Below are 21,203 nucleotides of genomic sequence, written 5' to 3'. Positions count from 1 at the left end.
TTTTAAATATTTTAAACTTTTACTTTTTAAATAATTTAGTACAAAAACCTATATTTATTCCCTACCTATCTATATTTTTCCCCACTGCATTTTTTTTAGATATCATGCTCCTTTATCCCTGAACAACTCCAGCATATATTTTCTAGGAATGTTCTCTTACATTAAAATCAGGAAATTCAACTTTGATACAATTTTCTATCATCCTATAGTCAAATTTTGCCAAATGCACCAACAATGTCTTTTAGAGCAAAACTTCTCCCTGATTCAAGATCATGACTTGCATTTAATTGCCATATCCCTTTGTTCTCTTCTCATTTGGAACAGCTGCTTGAACTTTATTATTCACAGCACTGGCCTGTTTGAAGATTATGGGCCAGTTGTCTTGTAGACTGTCTAGTTTTAAAATTTTAGAGTACACAATAGTTACCCGAGGAGCTTACGGAAACAGCAGCTTCTTATTCGGAGTTGGTCTTTGTTGTCCACCTCAGATCATTCTGGGGTTGGTGAGTCATCTGCAGACCACACTTTGCAACTCACCACTTTGGGAGTTACAGTGAGAGTTGGTGGGACACAGCCCATCCAACCCTCATTCATCCTGAGTAGATTTCATGTACAAGTTTCCTTTCAATAATGTTCTGTTACTTAAACAAAACGAAAAAAAATTTTTGACAGACCATAGCTGCAATATAGAAACCAAGTTTTCAAATGTGACATGTTGAATTCCGATGACCTGACCCCTGACTACCTCTCTAGTTTTATCTCTTGTGATTCTCTACTTTCACTTAACACCTTAGCGAAGATGATCTTCCTGTAGTTTCAAAACACAGGCGTTTCCTCACCTCCTTGCCTTTGCTCATGCTGTCTTCTCTGCCTGAAACGTACCTCGCTCTCTCTTCATTTAAGGAGTAGGTATCAAAGTTTAATAAGACTCAGACGCAGTTCATCACAGTGAAAAGATGGACTGAATGACAGTGATATGCACACACACTGCTCTGGTTGTTCAGAGGGGGTCCTGATCCAGCCTGGAAACCTCAGGTAATGTTTTCTTGAAGAAATTGATCCTTAAATTACAATAAGTCTTAACTGACAAGTTAGGTGTTTAACAGGGGAGAGGAGAATCACTTCCTTGAATTCTTAAAAGATTGTTGTCAATGGTTTTGTGATCTTATATGCAAACTAGAAGCTCAGTGCACAAAATTCGTGAAATTCATAAGGGGGTGGGGGGTCCCCTCACCCAGCCTGTGCCCTCTCGCAGTCCAGGAACCCTCGGGGGATGTCCGACTGACGGCTTAGGCCCGCTCCCCTCAGTCGGACATCCTTAGTGCTGCTACAGAGGTGGGAGAGGCTCCCAGCTGAGTGACGCTCCCTCTGTGGGAGCACACTGACCACCAGGGGGCAGCTTTTGCGTTGAATGTCTGCCCCCTGGTGGTCAGTGCATGTCATAGAGACCGGTCGTTCCACTGTTTGGTCTATTTGCATATTAGCCTTTTATTACATAGGATTCTTTTCTTACTTGGCATGCAGTGTGCCTGGGAGTAGAGGTAACTCATTTAGAGCCCTTTGACTTTGGTCATCTCTTGCCAATATTTATTCTAGTCAGAAGAAAACTTCTTGATAGAAAAGACAGAAACAATTTAAAAGCTGAGGGATTCTGCTCTTTGTTATCCATTCACATTTTAAAATAATTCCAGCAGGACAAACCTAAAACATTCTTTGGTATATTTTCATTCTGAAAATAGCTAAGTAAAATTTATTTTTTGTTTTCAATATTTCTTCATATCTTAGTTCATTTAATATTTTAACCTTATTGCCATTATTCTTCTATGTCTAAGCCATTCTCTTATATTTAGTTTTGTTACATAATCTCCTTTCATCTTCGTTCATGTTCTTCTAAAAATCAGACAAATAGAAGATGTGTGTTTATCTGCTTCCCATTGGTCTCATGTCATACTATGCAAAGATTGTGCTAGATACTGGTGTACAATGGGAAATAAAATATAGTCTGTTCTCAAGAAGCAGAGAGAATGAAAACAAGTAAACAGACAATAAAAATATAATGAGATAAATGCAACTTACTGTGCTATGGGATTATGTAGGAGTTGTTTGAAGATAGAGGTTTCTCAAAAAGTTAATTGTTAGGACTTATAGGGGCCTAATAAATGGCATGTTTCTTTACTATGTTCTGAGTCACTAATAATTAAAAGAGTAAGACAAACAAAATACTAGCAAACTAAATCTAACAACATATAAAAAGAATTATGCACAATGGACAAGTAGTACTTATCCCAGAAATGAAAAGTTGGTTTAACATTTGAAAATTAAACAATGTAATGTAGTAGTCGAGGTCAACCACAATCCTAAAATATTAAATGGAAATTCCAGAAATAAACACTTAATAAGTTTTAAATCTCACGCTGTTCTGAATTGTGTGATGAAATCTGGCACCATCCTGCTCCATCACACCTGGGATGTGAATTACCCTTTGTCCAACGTCCCCTTGCTGTACACGTTCCCCACACATCAGATCAACTCTGTGGTATCGCAGTGCTAGTATTCAATCACCTTATTTTACTTAATAATCACCCCAAAGTGCAAGAGTAGTGGTGCTATTTGAATGCCAAAGAGAAGACATAAAGTGTTTCCTTTAAGTGAAAATGTGAGTACAGTACAATTAGATATTTTGAGAGAGAAAGATACCACATTCACATAACTGATTACAATACATTCTTGTAATTGTTCTCTTTTATTAATAGTTCATCTCTTACTGTGCCTAATTTATAAATTAAACTTTATCATAGGTATGTATGTATAGAGAAAAACATTATAGCCCTAGCTGGTTTGGCTCAGTGGATAGAGTATCAGCCTGCAGACCTAAGGGTCCTGGGTTCGATTCCAGCCAAAGGCATGGACCTTGGTTGCAGGATGCTCCCTGGCCTTTGGCCCTGGTCTGGGAACGTGCAAGAGGCAACCAATCGATGTGTTTCTCTCACATTGATGTTCCTCTCTGTCTTTCCCTCTCTCTTGCACTATCTCTAAAAGATCAATGGAAAAATATCCTCGGGTAAGGATTAAAAATATAAACAAACAGTATATATAGGGTTCGGTACTATCTGCAGTTTCAGGCATCCACCGGGGGTCTGGGAACATATCCACCATGGATAAGGGGGTATTGACTACTCTGCTGTTTCTCTAAAACTGATGATCTCTGAAGAGTCCATAAGGAGTATAGAAAAGGATGGATTAACTGCACCTGGGTTGTTTGATATTATGTGTCAATTATAACTAAAACTCATACAGTAAAAAAATTACATTTGTAGGTAAATAAGACTGACTCAACCCATCCGGGTGTGGCTCAGCGGTTGAGCGTTGACCCAGGAACCAAGAGGTCACCGGTCAGGGCATATGCCCAGGTTGCGGGTTCGATCCCAAGTGTGGGGTGTGCAGGAGGCAGCCAATCAGTGATTCTCTCATCATTGATGTTTCTATCTCTCCCTTCCTCTCGCTTCCTCTCTGAAATCAATAAAGAAATATTTTTCAAAAATAAAGTAAAAGGTCTTATATTTAGGTCTTAAGATAACAGAATATTATGGCTTATAAAATTTAAATATTTAGTACAGAGTTAACATCTGTATCAAAGGAGACAGAAAAGTAAATATATTGTTATACTATTCTCATGTACACTTTGTTTAATTTGTTTTATTAATCACTATAATTGCCACTGTTAACTAGCCCTATTGTTTTGTTTAAAAGAGTTTAGAAGCATTAAAGCAAATAATACCAAATAATGTAATAGTTTAAATAAATACATATTTTATATTTTATGTTACAATCATAATAGATGTGTATATGATGATTTATTACATTTTTACTGTTTTTTTTGGTCTGGTATGGCTGTGTCCTGGGTTGGCTCTCTAAAAAGTTAATTACCATACTATACATGTAGATGTCCTTCTTAGATCCTAATATTCATAGATTCAGTTCTCAATTTTTGACAATTGTTAGATAAGTATTTCTACTGTTTGCTCTTCTGTTGAAACACTTTAATTAAGAGGCTTCCAAGTGAAATACATAGTAACATATTTCATAATTCTGAATGAGACAATAGCAGATTAATTGAAGATAAGCTCAATTAAATTAGCTGTTAAATATATGAATAAAATAATTGACAAGAAAGTAAACTATTAAGTTTTGTTAATCTGAAAATCTGAGTTCATAAATTTTACGGTATATTTTCTTTTTTAGGGAAAATGCCTGGACAGGCCCCTTCCTGGCTTCTAAAAAGATATTTGAGGTAGGAGAATTAGTACCTTACTCCTTCCTTTTCCTCTGTTTTACAAAGATTTGATTTTGAATTAAAGCAATAGGTAAAAGTCACTTTTTGATAATAATTGCTAATCAGATGTCTTCTTATAACTACACTAGTGTCCCAGTATACGATTCGTGCACATTGAAAGGAAATTAATTAGAAGAAATATTTTAATGTCGTTATTTGCCCTTTCTCTATAATAGAAGTGTTAACTAAATTCACGATCAACAATGACAGATCAAAACACACGTGTGCAATTGGCATCATTGAGAGCTTTATATGTATCACATATGCACGAGTCAACTTAGCCTTTTATATATAGAGAATAAACTTGCTTAATTAGACCTGCTTTCTGATTTAGCTAAACCTTTTCCAGCCCAGTGAAGCATCCCAATTCTCTTTCAGGCAATTGTCAGCAACAGAGCAGTAAATACCAACACGAAGCAGATTGTTATTGTAGATCACGCAGGGAGAACAAAGGGTAAAATATTTAACTGCAGCAGTGTTTGACTATATTCTGCGCAGTGAGAAAACCTGAAGTCGTTTTCAAGGTCCACCATTTCTTACTGCTTTTCAGTCGAGTCAAGTTTCTAAACTTTCTAAATCTCCGTTTTCCGGCTAATGAAAAGAAAATAGGATTCCATCGAGTCTATCTACCTACTCCAGGACTTCTGTGAAGATCAAATGAGATGAGGCATGGGAAAACACTTCACAGACATTTGGTTAAAGTAAAATGTTTGCACCTGGCTATAAAGCAAGTCGTGTTCCTGGGCTGAAGAAACTCCAAGGAGGCTAGTTGCTAGGGAGAGGAAGCAGGCGTTGCTACGTGGCATCATTACCCAGCACCCACAGCAACCATTTACAGGCTGGGCTGGACTGTTGGCACATTTTGTGCCATAGGGTCTTGGCAGCATCAGCTGTGGTTTGGTGGGCTGTCGTTCTTGGGTGGTAGTGGGGCCTTTGTCTCACTTGGGGGAAGCCAAGTGTTGCTTTGTGGGTGCCAGGTCCGCAGTGCTGTTTCTCTGTAAATGGCCAGTGCGTGTCACAGCAGCTCCTGCGTTGAGCATCTGCCCCCTGGTGGTCAGTGCATGTCATAGCAACTGGTCGAACAGACAATTAGCATATTAGCCTTTTATATGTATAGCTAGTATCTGTGACTAGGCCAGTTTATGAATTGCCCATATGATGCATTTTTTAAGGGTTCTGAGATTTCAGTATCCCCGAACTATCCTCAATGGATGCCTTAAAATCTACACTTAGACATTTACTGGTATTTCTATGCATCTGTCATCACATTAGCTGAGTTTCTCTTTTTAAAAAGAAATATTTCTGGCATAGGTAATTACTTTAGAATGAATAACTATCATTCATTTACTATCTGTACTATGAATTGGAGCACTGATCATGTAGGGATAATACTACTACCTAAAAACTGAGAAAGGAATGACAGAAAGAGAAATTAGGGATAACAGAGATAACTTTGTAGTTGTGTCTAAACCAGTAATTATTATAGCATTAGCTCCCTTGACAAGTTTCCTGGTTCTTAGGAATATGAACAGCTATCTGAACGGGTAAGTATTTGAGAACAGACTGACAGTGTACAAGAAAGGCATATGGTATGCCCTTTCTTCCTTTCTTTGCCTCTCTTCTAAGAACTTGGTTTCTTTTTTTAAAAAGACAAACTGGGTTCTGTTGAAATATGTAGGGTCTCCTACCCCAAAAATGTGAAAAATCAGATAAGAAACCATCTTGGGCATACCTGTACTTTGATCTAGAATTGATGGATTTAAACTAAGACATAAATTTTTAAAATATATTATTTCTCATATCTATGGAAAGAAATTCAATTATATATCAAGAGAAGAGAAAGTAATAGAAAAAGTACTGAAGTGAAATGTGAATTCTAGACCTGTCCCTCCCTCAAACTGGCCATGTAATCTTTTTATTTATTTTTTAAAAATATATCTTATTGATTTTTTACAGAGAGGAAGAGAGAGGGATAGAGAGTTAGAAACATCGATCAGCTGCCTCCTGCACACCCCCTACTGGGGATGTGCCCACAACCAAGGTACATGCCCTTGACCGGAATCGAACCTGGGACCTTTCAGTCCGCAGGCCGACGCTCTATCCACTGAGCCAAACCGGTTTCGGCTGGCCATGTAATCTTCAAAACAAGTAGCTTAATCTCTGGAATTCCTGACATTCTTTTACATTCCCTCTCCCATGTAAGGTGGAAGATAGCATTGACCATCCTGTCCCCAGGATAAGAGCCCCATAGGATAACATCTATAAGAATACTTTACATACTGTACATTGTAATATACAAATACAATAAGGATGACATTCCTCTTGATTAGATGGTTCACTGTTGACATTGAAATCAGAGTACGCAATTTCTTTCAGCTCCCAAAGTATGATTCAGAGGCTTAGCAAATACCAACAAAGACGCTTTTCAGAAACCCGTAAGAGACCAATCCAGGAAGCAATTCAGCCCAGGAGCACTAGTTTGTATAGAAACGGCTTCAGAGTGACATCCATGAAGTGTACTGTGAGCAAGCCAACTCCCAGTTGGACAGAGAGGCCAAGGATACCAACAGAAGGTCTTTTTACTTTTATTTTTAGGATTTTAATAAATACAAGTGTAGCTTTTACTGTATCATCATTAATAAATCCTATGAAATTGGGATTTAGGGGAACTGCTTTTGTAAACAGGGATAATTAATAGCCATTTTATTCCAGTCTCTGAAAAATATTTGCCTTATTTAATTTCTATAGGAGTTAAATTCAGAAGAAAATTATTTCAGTTTTTTAATATAGCCTTGAAAAAGAGATCTATTTGACTTATTCCAGTATCCTTGTGGATTTTATTATTACTGCTTCAATTTCATTAGTTGTAGCAATACCTCCTTGTTATTGATGCCTTTCAGTGTATAGAATAAAAAAAGCAATGAACTGCTGGTACAGCATGGGTGATTCTCAGAATCATTGTGCTAAGTGAAAGAAGCAGGCATAGAAAATTAAATATTACATGATGTGTACTCATTCATCAAAACAGATTAATTAGGAAGCTTTCCTTACCCATCCCTAAGTATGATTCAAAGTCCCTCTTCTGGAATCCTATATTATATACCCTGCCTTATCTCTATAGAAAGATGATGCTTTACTTTTCTCTCTCTAGTCCTGTTAGCGTATTAAAGACACGGACTATATTTTTCATTCCTATTTACCAAATCAACTATAATGTCAGATTCAGGATAAGCATTCAGTGAATGGCTGAGGAATGGCTTTTCAAGAAACTATAGATGAGTTCATTTCAGTTGCCAGCATTGCCAGATGCTGTGTCATCCATTCCCTCATTCATTATTGAAGTCCTGCTACCTCAAGGAGTACTTAAGCCATTCGTTTCCTTCCTTTTTACGTTTTTTAAAAAAGCTTTATTGTGGAAATTTCAAACATAAAAGAGACTGGTGTAGTGAGCCCACAGATGTCCATAACCCACCATCAATAGTTATCAACATCCTGCTGTTCTTGTTTCATCTATATTCCCACCACTTTTTTTTTGCTAAAGTATTTAAAGCAAATTCAACAAATCATGTCATTTGCCCATAAATAGCTCAGTGTTTATCTCTAAGTAAACATTTTTTCAAAGCTTAATGTATTTCTTGCTTTTATTCTAAGCATGTTCTTCTTTTCTTATGCTGTCTACATGACAATTTAGCCATTATAATTGTAAGTACTGCTGCCATATTCTTTAAAATGTCTACTAGTCCTCCTTCATGCTCTACTTGGGGTTCTTTTTTCCCCCTCTCCCTATATATTGAAATGTTTAATTGTGTTAAAATACACATAACATAAAATGTACCATCTTAACTATTCTTAAGTATAAAGTTCAACAATGTTACATACATTCACATTGTTGTGCACATAACCTCCAGAATTCTTTTCATTTTGCAAAACTGAAATTCCATCCTCATTAAACAGCAACTCCCCTTTCCTCCTTCCCCCAGCTATCCTGCTTTTAACTCTATGACTTTGGCTAGTCTAGATAGCTCATATGAATGGCACCAATGATTTGGAAGACTGCCATGCTCCCAGCTCAGGGCCTTTGCACTTCCTATTCCCCTTGTCAAGAACGCTCTTTCCTCTCAAAGCTGTTTGACTCGCTCCCTTACTCCTTTGACATATCAGCGTCACAGGGAGGCCGTCTCTGAACACCTTTTTAAAAATAGAAATCAACCTTTCCCCAAGAATTCTCTGTTCCCTTCCCCAGCTTTACTCTATCCCATAAACTTCATCATTATCTAACATTATATATTTACTTGTTTATTTGTTTGTTTTCCGCCCCTGTAATTTAAGAATAAGCTTCAGATAGAATTCTTGGTACATATGGCTCAATAAATATTTATTGAATCAATTCAGTTTCTATATCTATGCATATTTTTGTGGTTGTCCCCCAGATCTGCATAACAACCTGAAAAGCAAAATGAGACAATCTGCATCTTTCCAAATCAAGAAGACTGGTATAAATTGGACAGATGATGAAAAAAGAATCTACAGGGATAAAAAAATAGCTCAAACTGAAGAAATATTGCAATATTTGATCCCTATCATGGAAAGCACTACAAATGTGAGAACCAGTCAGATAAAACGGATATTCACTCCTTGCACCAACTTGCAAATCCAACATCAAATGTAAGTCAATACAATTTTGTCATTATTAACTATTTAATACATCCTTTTTTAAGGAAACAAGACTAATTAATTCATTATCCTAAGAAAGAAACATGAGTGGGCAAAGGCGGGGGAAAGGGAGACACCCACAATTTTGTCAACATTAAAAATTTTTAATAAAAAAATGAATAAATAAACATGTAAATAGAATAGTGGCAGCTACACCACATTGGACACAGGGACAAAGACCCAAAGCCATATGAAAATATTGGCTATGTGAGGGAGTAAGTTATCTGGCCTTATTTGATTGTTTATTCACATGAAAACACTCATTAATTTGAATCTGTGAATAAAGTATGCATTAATAAAGTATGAACATTAATGCATACTTTATTCACAGATTCAAATTAATGAGTGACTTGAAATTTCTCAGATGTATTTAAACTAACAATCCTAGCCCTGACCAGTTTGGCTCAGTGGATAGAGCGTCAGCCTATGGACTGAAGGGTCCCAGGTTTGATTCCGAAAAGGGCATGTACCTTGGTTGCGGGCACGTCCCCAGTATGTGCAGGAGGCAGCTGATCGATGTTTCTCTCTCATCGATGTTTCTAACTCTCTATCTCTCTCCCTGCCTCTATATAAAAAATCAATAAAATATATTTTAAAAATAAAAAATAAACTAACAATCCTAGGGGGCAACTTGAGTTACTTCAGCTTATTGATACTCAGAGGAAAACAAAAACGGTGAGACCAAATTTCTTTTAAAGATAAAAAATAGGACCAACACTAAGGCCAAAAGGAAACCTATATAAATAAAAGTAAGACAATGACAAGCTGAAAATAAGAAATATAATACTAATATTACCAACAAATTTTGAAAAACTGCTTTCTATGTGCTAGACACAGTTCTGTGTTTACACATACATTTTACCTTCTACACATGAGGAAACAGGCACAAAGAAGTTAACTCATTTGTTCAAGGTCACACAGCTAGTAGGTAGCAGAATTGGAGTCAACCAACTAGACATTCTGAGTCCAGAGGCTATCACAATGCTTTGACATTTCTTCTTATAATGTTCTTCATACTCAAAGACAGCCTACAAATCAATGACAAAATTATGAATATTTCAATAGGAAAATGGGCAAATTCTATGAACCAGAAATTCACCAAGAAAAAAAAAAAAGACATGGCCAATGAACATTTTTAATTGTTCAATCTCACTTAAATCCAAAGAAGACAAATTAAAACAATAATGAAATGCTATTTATTTTTGCCTCTCAATGGAAAGAATTCATTCACTCATTGTTGGAATGTAAACTTACAGAGTTCCTTGAAGATAGTCCAACAATATAAATGAAAAATCCTTAATATTTATATTCATTTTAATAAGAAATTTCACTTTTAGAAATTAATCCTAAGGACAAAATAAAAACTAGGAATAGGCAACAGGATTTCTGTAGTGATGTTCATTTCAGTATTGTTTATAAGAACCAAAGAAAAAAGAAACAATTTTGAAAAAGAATAATAAAGTAGAAAGCACCAATCTATCTGATTTCAACACCCTGTGCTGGTATATAGCTACTGCAATCAAGAGAGTAGTATGGAGGAGGAACAGAGATATATATCAATGTAACCAAACAGAGGGCCCAGAAATAGACCCATACAAATGCTTGATGAATTTTAACAAAAGTGCAAAAGCAATTTGATGATGGAGAGATAGAAATTTCAACCAATGTTGCTGGAACAATTAGATATTCATAGGCCAAAAAAAAATGAAATTTGACCTAAACTCATCTCTTATACAAAAAGTAATAATAATAATTGAAAATGGATCATGGATTTAAGTGCACAACATAAATCTATAAAACTTTTAGAAAAAAATAGGAACTCTTTATAGAAATTGGGCAAAAAGTTATACTTTACACCAAAAGCATAATCCATAAAGAAAAGTAGATGTTAGACTTCATCAAAATAACAGTGTTTGCCCTTCAAAAGATGTAGTTAAAAAGATAAAAACCTATAAAATAGGAAAAAATATTTGCAAACCACATAAAAAAGAGACTGGTATCTAGCCCGGCCAGCATGGCTCAATGATTGAGTAGTGACCTATGTACCAGGAGGTCACAGTTCAATTCGAGGTCAGGGCACATGCCCAGATTGTGGGCTCAATCCCAAGTATGGTGTGTGCAGGAGGCAGCCAGTCAATGATTCTCTATCATCATTGATGTTTATATATATAATTGATGTTTATATATATATATATATTTTTAAAGAGACTGGTATCTAAATTAAAGAAGTCTCAAAATGTTAACAGTATAAATACTTCATTCAGAAAATGAGCAAAATGTAGGAGGAACACATTTCACCAAACAGAACATACAGATGGCATATAACCACACAAAAACTTGTCCTGCATCATGAACCATTAGGGAAATGCAAATTAAAACTTCAATGAGAGAGCTGCACACTACCAGAATGGCTAAAATTAAAAAATAGGGGTAGCACTGAATGCTGAGGAGGGTACAAAGAAATTGGGTCACTCATGCATTGCTTGTGGGAATGTAAAGTGGCCCAGCCACTCTGGAAAACAGGTTTACAGTTTCTTTAAAAACCACATATCTATACTAATAAAAGCCTAGGTGGCCCTCACGTGCAGTGTCGTCACAAGATGGCTGCCACAAGATGGCAACTGCACAGCCGAGGCGGGGCCCGGTGGCTGCTCCATGCAGTGAGGCCTGGGGGTCCCCTGGGGGTCCCAGCGTCTCAGCCGCCTCATGCGGAGGAGGCGGGTCCCAGTGGAGGAGGCAGGTCGCAGCAGGGGAGGGCAGTTGGGCATCAATCAGGCTGGCAGGGGAGTGGTTAGGGGGCGATCAGGCTGGCAGGCAGAAGCGGTTAGGGGCAATCAGGCAGGCAGGCAGGCGAGCAGTTAGGAGCCAGTGATCCCGGATTGTGAGAGGGATGTTCAACTGCTGGTTTGCGGGATCGGGCCTAAACCGGCAGTCGGACATCCCCCAAGGGGTTCCAGATTGGAGAGGGTGCAGGCCGGGCTGAGGGACACACCTCTCCTCGGGCAATAATTTTGTGCAACAGGCCACTAGTATAACTATAACTACCATATGATCCAGAAATTGCTCTCCTAGGCATTAATCCCAGAGAAATGAAAACTTATATTCACACAAAAACCTGGACACGGATGTTTATAGTAGCTTAATTTGTAATAGCCACAAACTGGGAGCAATCTGCATGTCCTCCAATGGAGGAATTAGTAACACTCTGTAGTACATCCAGTCCATGGACTCGACTCAGCAAGAATAAGGAGTGAACGGCTGATACACAGAACAACCTGGATCAATCTTCAGAGGGTGGTGCTGGGTGAAAAAATCCAGTCCCAGAGGTTACACACGGTAGGATTCTGCTTATATAACATTCTTGAGATAAAGTTATATAATTCAGACAATAGGTTAATGACTGCCAGGAGTTAAGGAAGAGCTGGCCAAGGAGGAAAGTGGGGTGTGTCTATCAAAGGGGAACAGGAGGGAACTGTTCTGGACCTCAACAATGTCAGTGGCTACTAGTATATCCTGATTATATTGTACTATTGTTTTGCAAGATACTACATCTAGAGGAAACTGGGTGAAGGGTACATGGGACCTCTCTGTATTATTTCTTCCAACTGTAAATGAGTCTGCAATCATCTCAAAACGTTTTTTTGTTTCTTGTTTTGTTTTGTTTTTTAATTTCTTTATTTTGTTTCTTGTTTTGTTTTTTATTTATTTCAGAGAGGAAGGGAGAGGGAGAGATAGAAACATCAATGATGAGAATCATTGGTCAGCTATTTCCTGTACGCCCCACACTGGGGATCGAGCCTACAACCTGGGCATGTGCCCTGACCAGAAATCAAACAGTGACCTCCTGGTTCATAGGTTGATGCTCAACCACTGAACCATGCCAGCCGGGCTCAAAATTAATGTTTTAACTAAAAAAAAAAAAAATAGTTGAGATTTTTGTGGTGAAAAATGGAATTCTAAAGAAAGCTGAGATACTTTAAGCAACTGCAACTTGTAATTTATAAAACCTCCTTCTCTCAAGGAAAACTCTCTTTTCTTGGATGTACAGTGACCATAGAAAAAACTGAGAGTATGTATAAGGAGCTCATTCTAATAGAATAAACATTAGATTTGTGAAAATTTAGAGGACATTTCCTTCCACTAGATGTATAATAAGTAGCTGAGGCCCAGAGTGCCCATTAATATACCAGGAAGCCTGGGGTCAGGGCAGGTCTCCAAATAAACATAGCCTCTAGGCATTTAGAAATACAGAATTGGAGGCATGCTGAAAAATTGTGACCAGGGATATAGTGGTAAAAGTCTTAAGGGAGGATGAACTCACCAAAGGAGAAAAAATAGACTTATACTATTACAAGTCCCTAGGATACATGCTGGGCAAAAACTCATGCACTTGCCAAAACCGGTTTGGCTCAGTGGATAGAGCGTCGGCCTGCGGACTGAAGGGTCCCGGGTTCGATTCCGGTCAAGGGCACGTACCTTGGTTGCAGGCACATCCCCAGTAGGAGGTGTGTAGGAGGCAGCTGATCGATGTTTCTCTCTCATCGATGTTTCTAACTCTCTATCCCTCTCCCTTCCTTTCTGTAAAAAAATCAATAAAATATATTATAAAAAAATAAAATAAAAACAACTCATGCACTTTATTTCTTTTCTAGACTAAATCCAGCTCCTTATGTAAACTTAAAGAGATACAGCGCATCCTGGGCACCATCCAGTCATCTCCCTTTTATAGGCCAAAGGAACCTCCTGGTAAGCTCTTCAGAATGGCTCCAGTCTGTGTCCCAGAAGTCATGTGAAAGCCTGTCACTTTTCAAAGGACACAAGAAAAGGAAAGCGTGTTCTGCAATCAGTGCCATAAAGACTAAAGACACGAAACCTGTCATCAGCAAATGGGAGATTCCTTCCTCGGGTTTTGAGAAGGGTGTGACTATTACCAAAGGCCAGAGTTCTCAAGCTGAAGAATCCAACCAGCAAACCTCCATTCGGATAGCCCCCCATCCAACTCAAACTAACAGTGAGCAGCCAAAAAAGAATGAGGGACAACCCACCTTCCATTTGAAGTTCCAAAGGCAGAAATAATATAGCTTTATGCTGCTCTGAAGACTGTGGGTGAAAGATAACATATGCTTACCTATTAAAAAGAAAAGAGAAAGAAAAGCCCTCTCCATCCCTCTTATCACCATTTCTCTCCCTACACATGCGTATGCATATACTAAACTAGATACTCCATCTTCTGTAGTGAGAACGTCTTTCAGAAATATAAAAGGGAATCTGGAGCCCTGGTCGGTGTGGTGCAGTGGCTAGAGCATTGCCCCATGCACTGAAGGGTCATGGGTTCGATTCCTAGTCAACGGCAGGTACCTGAGTTGCAGGTACCGGGTGTGTGGAGAAGCAACTAATCAATGTGCTCTCATATCGATGTTTCCCTCTCTCCTCTCTCTCTCTCTCTCCTCTCTTCCCCTCCCCTCTCCTGTCCTCTCCTCTCCTTCCTCCTCTCTGTCCAGTCTCTAAAAAATCAATGGGAAAAAATATCCTCAGGTGAGGATTAACAAACAAAAAGGAAATCTAGAAAAAACATAGCAGATTTTAAATTTTCTTAGGTATTATACTAGTATATTTAACTTTTGTCAAGATGGGGAAAAAAAATCTCTGTATTTCTGATTTCTTCCAAAATGATTTATTTATACAACACCAAAAAAACTAAGCACTCAGAAAGGAATAACCTGTGCTGTTATTGACTTTAATGTCCCTACTAGGCCCTTGAATGAATCAGTCAACAAACAACATTTCCTGAATTTTTGTTATATCCGTAGTGTGCTAGAAACAATTGGTGATTTTTAAAAAGGCACTTCTCCCTCCCAGCTGGTGTGGCTCAGTGTTGTGGACCTACGAACCAGGAGATCATAGTTCGATTCCTGGTCAGGGTACATGTCCAGGTTGTGGGCTCGATCCCCAACAGGGGGCATGAAGGATGCAGCCGATCCATGATTCTCTCTCATCATTGATGTTTCTGTCTCCCTCTCCCTCTCCCTCTCTGAAATCAATAAAAAATATATATATTTTAAAAAGACATTTCTCTCTACTGGAAGATTACTGTATAATTGTACATATGAAACATACATGACTAAAATAATTGCAGAATGAGATAGTGCATAGTAAAGTGCTAAGATTTGAACAATGTTAAAAATACTATCGCCCTAATAGGTTTGGCTCAGTGGATAGAGCGACGGCCTGTGGACTGAAGGGTCCCAGGTTTGATTCCAGTCAAGGGCATGTACCTTGGTTGCGGGCACATCCCCAGTAGGGAGTGTGCAGGAGGCAGCTGATCGATGTTTCTCTCTCATTTGATGTTTCTAACTCTTTATCCCTCCCCCTTCCTCTCTGTAAAATATCAATAAAATATATTTTTAAAAATTAAAAAAAAAATACTATTAAAAGATCCTAATTACAGGGAAATAAAAGGTATACAACCTGGAAAAGGATGAAGTAAAACTATATTCACAGAGAAGAAGATTGTAAATGTAGAAAATCCCTGCTGGAAGTAATAAGCAATTACGGTAAGGTTGCAAAATACAAAGTTAATATACAAAAGTCAATCACTATCTTAGACACCAAGCAATAAATATTGAAATTAAAAACAATACCATTTGCCTTAGCACCAAAAAAAGAAATACTTAGATGTTAATCTAATCTACTCAAGATCTATATGAGGAACACCATAAAACTCTAATGGAAAAACCTCAAGAAATGGAGAGATATTCCATGTACATGCATAGGAAGGCTCAATATTGTCAAGAGGTCCGAACTTCCCAATTAGATCTATAGATGCCGTGAAATCCCAATCAAAATCCTAGCAAGTTAATATTGATCTATGTGATTCTAAAATTTGTGTAGGAAGGCAAAAGATTGAGAATATCCAATGCAATGTTCAAGGGAAGAACAAAGTCAGAGGGCTGACGTCATCTGACTACACGACTTCAAAAAGACGCACGATAAAGCTGTAGTAGTCAAAACGGTATGGTGTTGGCCACCTTGAGTTCTATGTCCGTCAGAAAAAGGCAACGATGGAGGCCACTGTGAAAGGAGAACTGCGTATCTGCCACCACCCCGTCCTCCGGCAGCCGGGGCCCAGCTTCCGCATGGTCTTTGGCTCCCACACGTGGCCACCCTGAGGCCTGGTGTGGCCTGGGTTCTGGAGTGGCATCCATGCTACTGACAAGGGCAGAAGGGCGTTCATAAGATGAAATGAAAGACATACACTAAGTTTTCGGCTGTTATCCTGAGATCATTAAATTGTTCTCTTATAATTAGTCTTTAAAACAAGAATGATCTGCCGCCACCACCAAAAATCATTGTTTCTTCTTTTTTTTTTTTTTAATATATTTTATTGATTTTTCACAGAGAGGAAGGGAGAGGGACAGAGAGCCAGAAACATCAATGAGAGAGAGACATCGACCAGCTGCCTCCTGCACACCCCCCACTGGGGGATGTGCCCGCAACCAATGTACATGCCCTTGACCGGAATCGAACCTGGGACCTTCCAGTCCGCAGACCGCCGCTCTATCCACTGAGCCAAACCGGTTTTGGCCGTTGTTTCTTCTTGACGGCAGAGGGGTGAGCACCCTTTCTATGCATAAAAGGAGTCCGCTTCTTAAGTCATTTTTTCCGCCCAAAACAAAAAGCTTTACTATGGCTGAATTCGTTACTTTCAGAAACATGTTATAAACTCTTAATTGGCAATTTCTCTTTTTGAAATAAACTATAAACAAAGGAACAATGGTCCCTTTGTTAATAGTTTGGCCATCTTCACTCCTCACCACCAAGCCTGGTAAGAGCCTCTGTTCTCCACATTCATAGGCAGACCATTGACCCAAACCGTGGTCCCCAGACCAGCCTCTGCTGACACCATCCCTTCTAGAGGCTGTGTGGAGGGAACTGTTCATGGCTGTGGGCCTGGGCCCGAGTCTCCCGGAGAGAGACTAGGAGACTGAGGTGTTCTGCTCAAAAAACAACAGATGGCCAATCCAGCTGGTGGAATGATACAGTCCCTTCGCAAAGGGAACCACTGTTCTGCAGGTAGCTGTGCTGAGCATGGCAGGGCCACACCCTGGGACAGGAGCCTGGTCTCGAAGCCACGCCCTCGGAGCACACTGGGCTGATCACGCGCCACTGGAAACACATGGAACGGTAAGACAGCGACAGTTCCTCTTGCTGTCTCTCATCGCTGAGTCCCTATCAGTGGGGTAATAAATACCTTTGGTGAGGCCCATTTCTCTGACTCAGCTTGTCTGGGCTGACCAAGCACAGGCTCAAGCGAGCCGACAGGGCGGGACTCCCTGTAACTTCTGAGAGCAGGGCCAGCCCTCTGTGCTCCCGAGGAAAACTCCAGACCAGAGGAGGAGCCTCCCCAGGAGGGGCACTGAGTCCTGACTGCAGCCTGACTCAGCGTTGTGGGAGGGACGGGCACTCCGTTCGTCTCCAGTGTTGTATAGGGGCAGGTGGGGCCTCCAGTAAGCCAGAGCTCGTGGACTAGTCTCCTCTGCCTGCTATTGGCCGTTGATGTTGCCCCCAAAGCACAAATAATATCACTTTCTAAATGTGCAAGCAGGGAACAGCACGGAGGGGACTGTTTTGTTCAGCCAGGCCTCCCTTGCCCTGCCCACTGATGGCTGGCCTGGTTGCCAGGCTTGTTTGTTTTGAAAGCCCAGCAGTCCACGGGGTTCCAAGCAGGCAGCGTGGTCCCCGGGTCCTAACAGCCAGCGGCCAAGCGCAGGGCCCTTGAAGCCGTGGAGGGCCCTCAACTGCCACAAAGGTACCTGTCGGGCTCGTCCTGGGCCGGTGCCCTGTGGTGGTAGCCGGCCACTGGATGTTAGCGGGCCAACGTGGTTTTAAGGAGGAATAAAGAACCAGCCAAATGCTTCTCTGCCCAGGTTGAAGGATATTGTTATGTTGGTGAAAGATTAACGAGTTTACACAGCCTATAACGCCCTCAAGGCACCTGTCATAAAGGCCATAATGGCTCATGTCAAGGACAGACATCAGTCAAAGGTGGGTCAAAATCCTAACCCCACTGACGAATGCCAAAGGCATCTCTGAAAGAAAAGCAGAACTTGAGAGGGAAATAATGGATGGTTTGAATGAAAACACTCATCTATGGGAGAGCCCAACCTGCTTTCCCAAGCAGGTGGGGGATAGGAAGTGTGGGACCTGAAGGGGGGGTAAGGGTAAATTCTTGAAAAGTAGTACACGTGAATGAAACAGGCTGTAATGGTGAAGGAGCCCCTAAAATCTCTGACGGACGCCCTGCTGCAGGCCTCAGTTTACCCGCTCGCTAGAGAAGGGCAGGCAGGAGAGTTGTGTCTGAGGCCGCAGAGGTCAGGGTCACCTACCTGCAGGTTCAGGTCAGATTTCCAAGCGCCAGCCCTGAATATCCACACCCCAGTGGGACATCTGTGTTTTCTCTCTCTAAAAGTAATTTAGATTTCCCTCAGCTGCTGTTACTTAATTGTATTCTTTGTTTGCTCTTACTGATGTTTGATAGAGTTTTAATTCCTAAGACTGTTTTTAAATATAGATGATTTTAATCTAATTGCGATACATTATTTCTATTTCATCAGGCACCCTAGAATTAGATGACATAAGTATTGTGTTTTTACTATTATTTTAAACCACCATTGACGTTTCATAAAACCTGAGACTGAAAAGAGATATTTGAAGCAACAAAAAAAAGACTTTTAATATATATATAATTAGAAATCTGTAAAAGTAGCTTAATATTTACCTCAATAAACTTTTACCTCAATTTATCTCAATAAAGACATCCCTGGTTGAACCTGTCATCATTTTTCTTAGTTAAATTAGAAATTCATAGATTAATGTAAGGGACTAGAAATTTACAACCATTGTTCTTATTTTATAATTTTATGAAGTTTATCATTTTAGATTTTTTCATGATATCCTTTGCTTTTCAAGTCTTTCGATGTTACACAGTTAAAACTTTTCCCTGTGGCCCTAACCGGTTTGGCTCAGTGCATAGAGTGTCGGCCTGCGGACTGAAGGTCCCAGGTTCGATTCCGGTCAAGGGCATGTACCTTGGTTGCAGGCACATCCCCAGTAGGAGGTGTGCTCATCGATGTTTCTCTCCCATCGATGTTTCTAACTATCCCTCTCCCTTCCTAACTGTAAAAAATCAATAAAATATATTTAAGGACTTGTATGCATGCATATAAGCACACCAATGGACACAAGACACTGGGGGGGGGGGGGGGATGAGGGCACGTGACGGGGGGTAGGGGAGGCTGGGGGAAGGTCAATGGGGGAGATATATGTACTAATATATGTAATATTTTAAACAATAAAAAGTATTTAAAATATCTATCTATATATTTAAAAAAAAAACTTCCCTGTGAAAAATAATAAAGGGTCAGAGGTCAATTCCAGGAAGGCAGCTTGAGGCACTGCCCACCCACTGCCCAGCAAGAATACCATAGCTGGTATTTTTTTTTAAAAAATGTCCTAAGGACATACAACATATGAAGAAACATTCATTCAAGAAAATCTACTAAATCAGTAAGAGCAGTGAGAGTCTATAGCATGTGGCCAAGAACACAGGGATTATAAGCCCCCATCCTCCCCCAGTCAAGGGCTGCAGCGCCTCCCCTGGAGGGGCAACTGCTGGCATTTCTCAGTCCCTACCTCTGCGTTGCAGAGGCTAAATGCCAGGCAAGTACAGCCAAGAAGCCAGGGCCTCCCCACCTCCCTCCACCCAGCCCCAAGACAAGGGCTCTTCCCAGAGTCACCAGCCACGGACACTGGAGCCTGGCCTTTGTCCGAGCGTGGTCACAGGGCGGGGGTTCCATGGAGGGAGAGGCGAGCTGCAAGGCCAGAGGCTGCCTGCCCGGCTCAGCACCAGGCTCCAGAAGCAGACGTGTCGCAGGGAGGAGCAGCTCGCTCTCCACCCGCAGCTGCACAGCAGGCTCAGGTATGTGCCCCAGGAGGAGAGGCAACTACCAAGGAGGCCCCAAAACAGAGCTCCCTGGGTGAGCGGCCTTGTTTGGAACAGAGTGTGGAGATGTTCATAGCTGAGGGTATTGTCAAAGGCAGTGGAGATTGTGGTTACACAACTAAGAAGAGGCTAACAGCCTGATAAGAGCAACCGGCTTAACCAGAGGCCAGCTATGTGCCAGAGGGAACATTTTAGACAGAAATAGCCCCCCCCTATGGTTAAAAAATATATTTTTTATAATTTCCAGTTAAAAATGGTGAAGGACACAGACTTCATTTTGCTCCTTCTCTAAAACCCACTGAAATAACAACCATTTTTATTTTTTAAGAAAAAGCTGCAAGGACGAAAATAGGAGGGGAGGCTATTTTGGAAACTAGGGAGCAAATGCTTTTAAACTTCGCGCCAAGAACATGGGAGCTAGATGGAATGGAACAAGGCTTTCACAATGATGAGGCAAAATACCTTTAGCCTAAAATTCTATCCTCTCATCTAATTTTGATGAATAGTGTTTAAAGGTAGAAAAAAGTAAGTCAAGAAAAGCCTTTGATGCTGGAAGTAGGTGGTCCCACAGGACGAGGCGAAGGGAAGCCGGGGCGGCGGCGAAGTGAGGTTCCAGGTGACAGCTGAGTGTCAGGTGGCGGCCCCGGCCCGGCCTGGAGCAGGTGGGGAGGCACCGGGGCAGCCTTTCTCAGGCAGAGATCAAAAACGATGCAGACACATTTCTCAAAAGAGATTCGATGAAGATTTGAGGTTTGGATTAGTGTCAAGTACATTGAAAACCAAACAAACAAACAAAAAGGTAATTATCTCCAAGGCAGACAGAAAGTTATGCAGGAAAGAAAAAGAACTCATCGTTTTTCACATGGCTCAGCTTCTGCATATAGTATTTACATAGTCACAATGTTGTGGACACTGAGTATTGATTTACATGAAATTATATCCAGTTTGGAAGCAGGAGGGGAAAAGGACTTATACTTGTGGAACATGGAGTCGGGGAGAAGAAAGCTAAATCTTTATCTTCTACAGGTGAGAGTCAATAGATTACACCTGAAAGGGAAAAATCAAGAAGTACCAATATAAGCATGTTATTCAGAGAATTGAGGTATCTACCTAAGGAATCGGTTAAAACAGGCGAAAGTACTTATCTCTGAGACA

At 40.2% G+C, this 21,203-nt stretch overlaps 1 protein-coding gene across 6 annotated transcripts in view; it reads left to right on the top strand.

Moving 5' to 3' along the window:
* Positions 1-15,408, top strand: part of AGBL3 (AGBL carboxypeptidase 3) — a 61,852-nt gene extending 46,444 nt beyond the window's left edge. For 4 of the 6 annotated variants that reach the window (XM_079785435.1, XM_079785433.1, XM_079785429.1 and 1 more), the window contains 4 exons: positions 4,243-4,291; positions 6,710-6,906; positions 8,764-8,998; positions 13,699-15,408. In XM_079785435.1, the coding sequence (XP_079641561.1) occupies positions 4,243-4,291; positions 6,710-6,906; positions 8,764-8,998; positions 13,699-14,122 (905 nt within the window). In that variant the 3' untranslated portion in view covers positions 14,123-15,408. Of the gene's footprint in view, positions 1-4,242; positions 4,292-4,711; positions 5,066-6,709; positions 6,907-8,763; positions 8,999-13,698 lie in introns of those variants that run through there. The other 2 variants (XM_079785437.1, XM_079785436.1) reach the window with 2 other exon arrangements.
* The last annotated feature ends 5,795 nt before the right edge of the window (positions 15,409-21,203 follow it).

Source organism: Cnephaeus nilssonii, assembly GCF_951640355.1.
Source record: "Cnephaeus nilssonii genome assembly, chromosome: 12".
Classification (NCBI taxonomy): domain Eukaryota; kingdom Metazoa; phylum Chordata; class Mammalia; order Chiroptera; family Vespertilionidae; genus Cnephaeus; species Cnephaeus nilssonii.
This window is presented reverse-complemented; position numbering and strand designations above follow the sequence as displayed.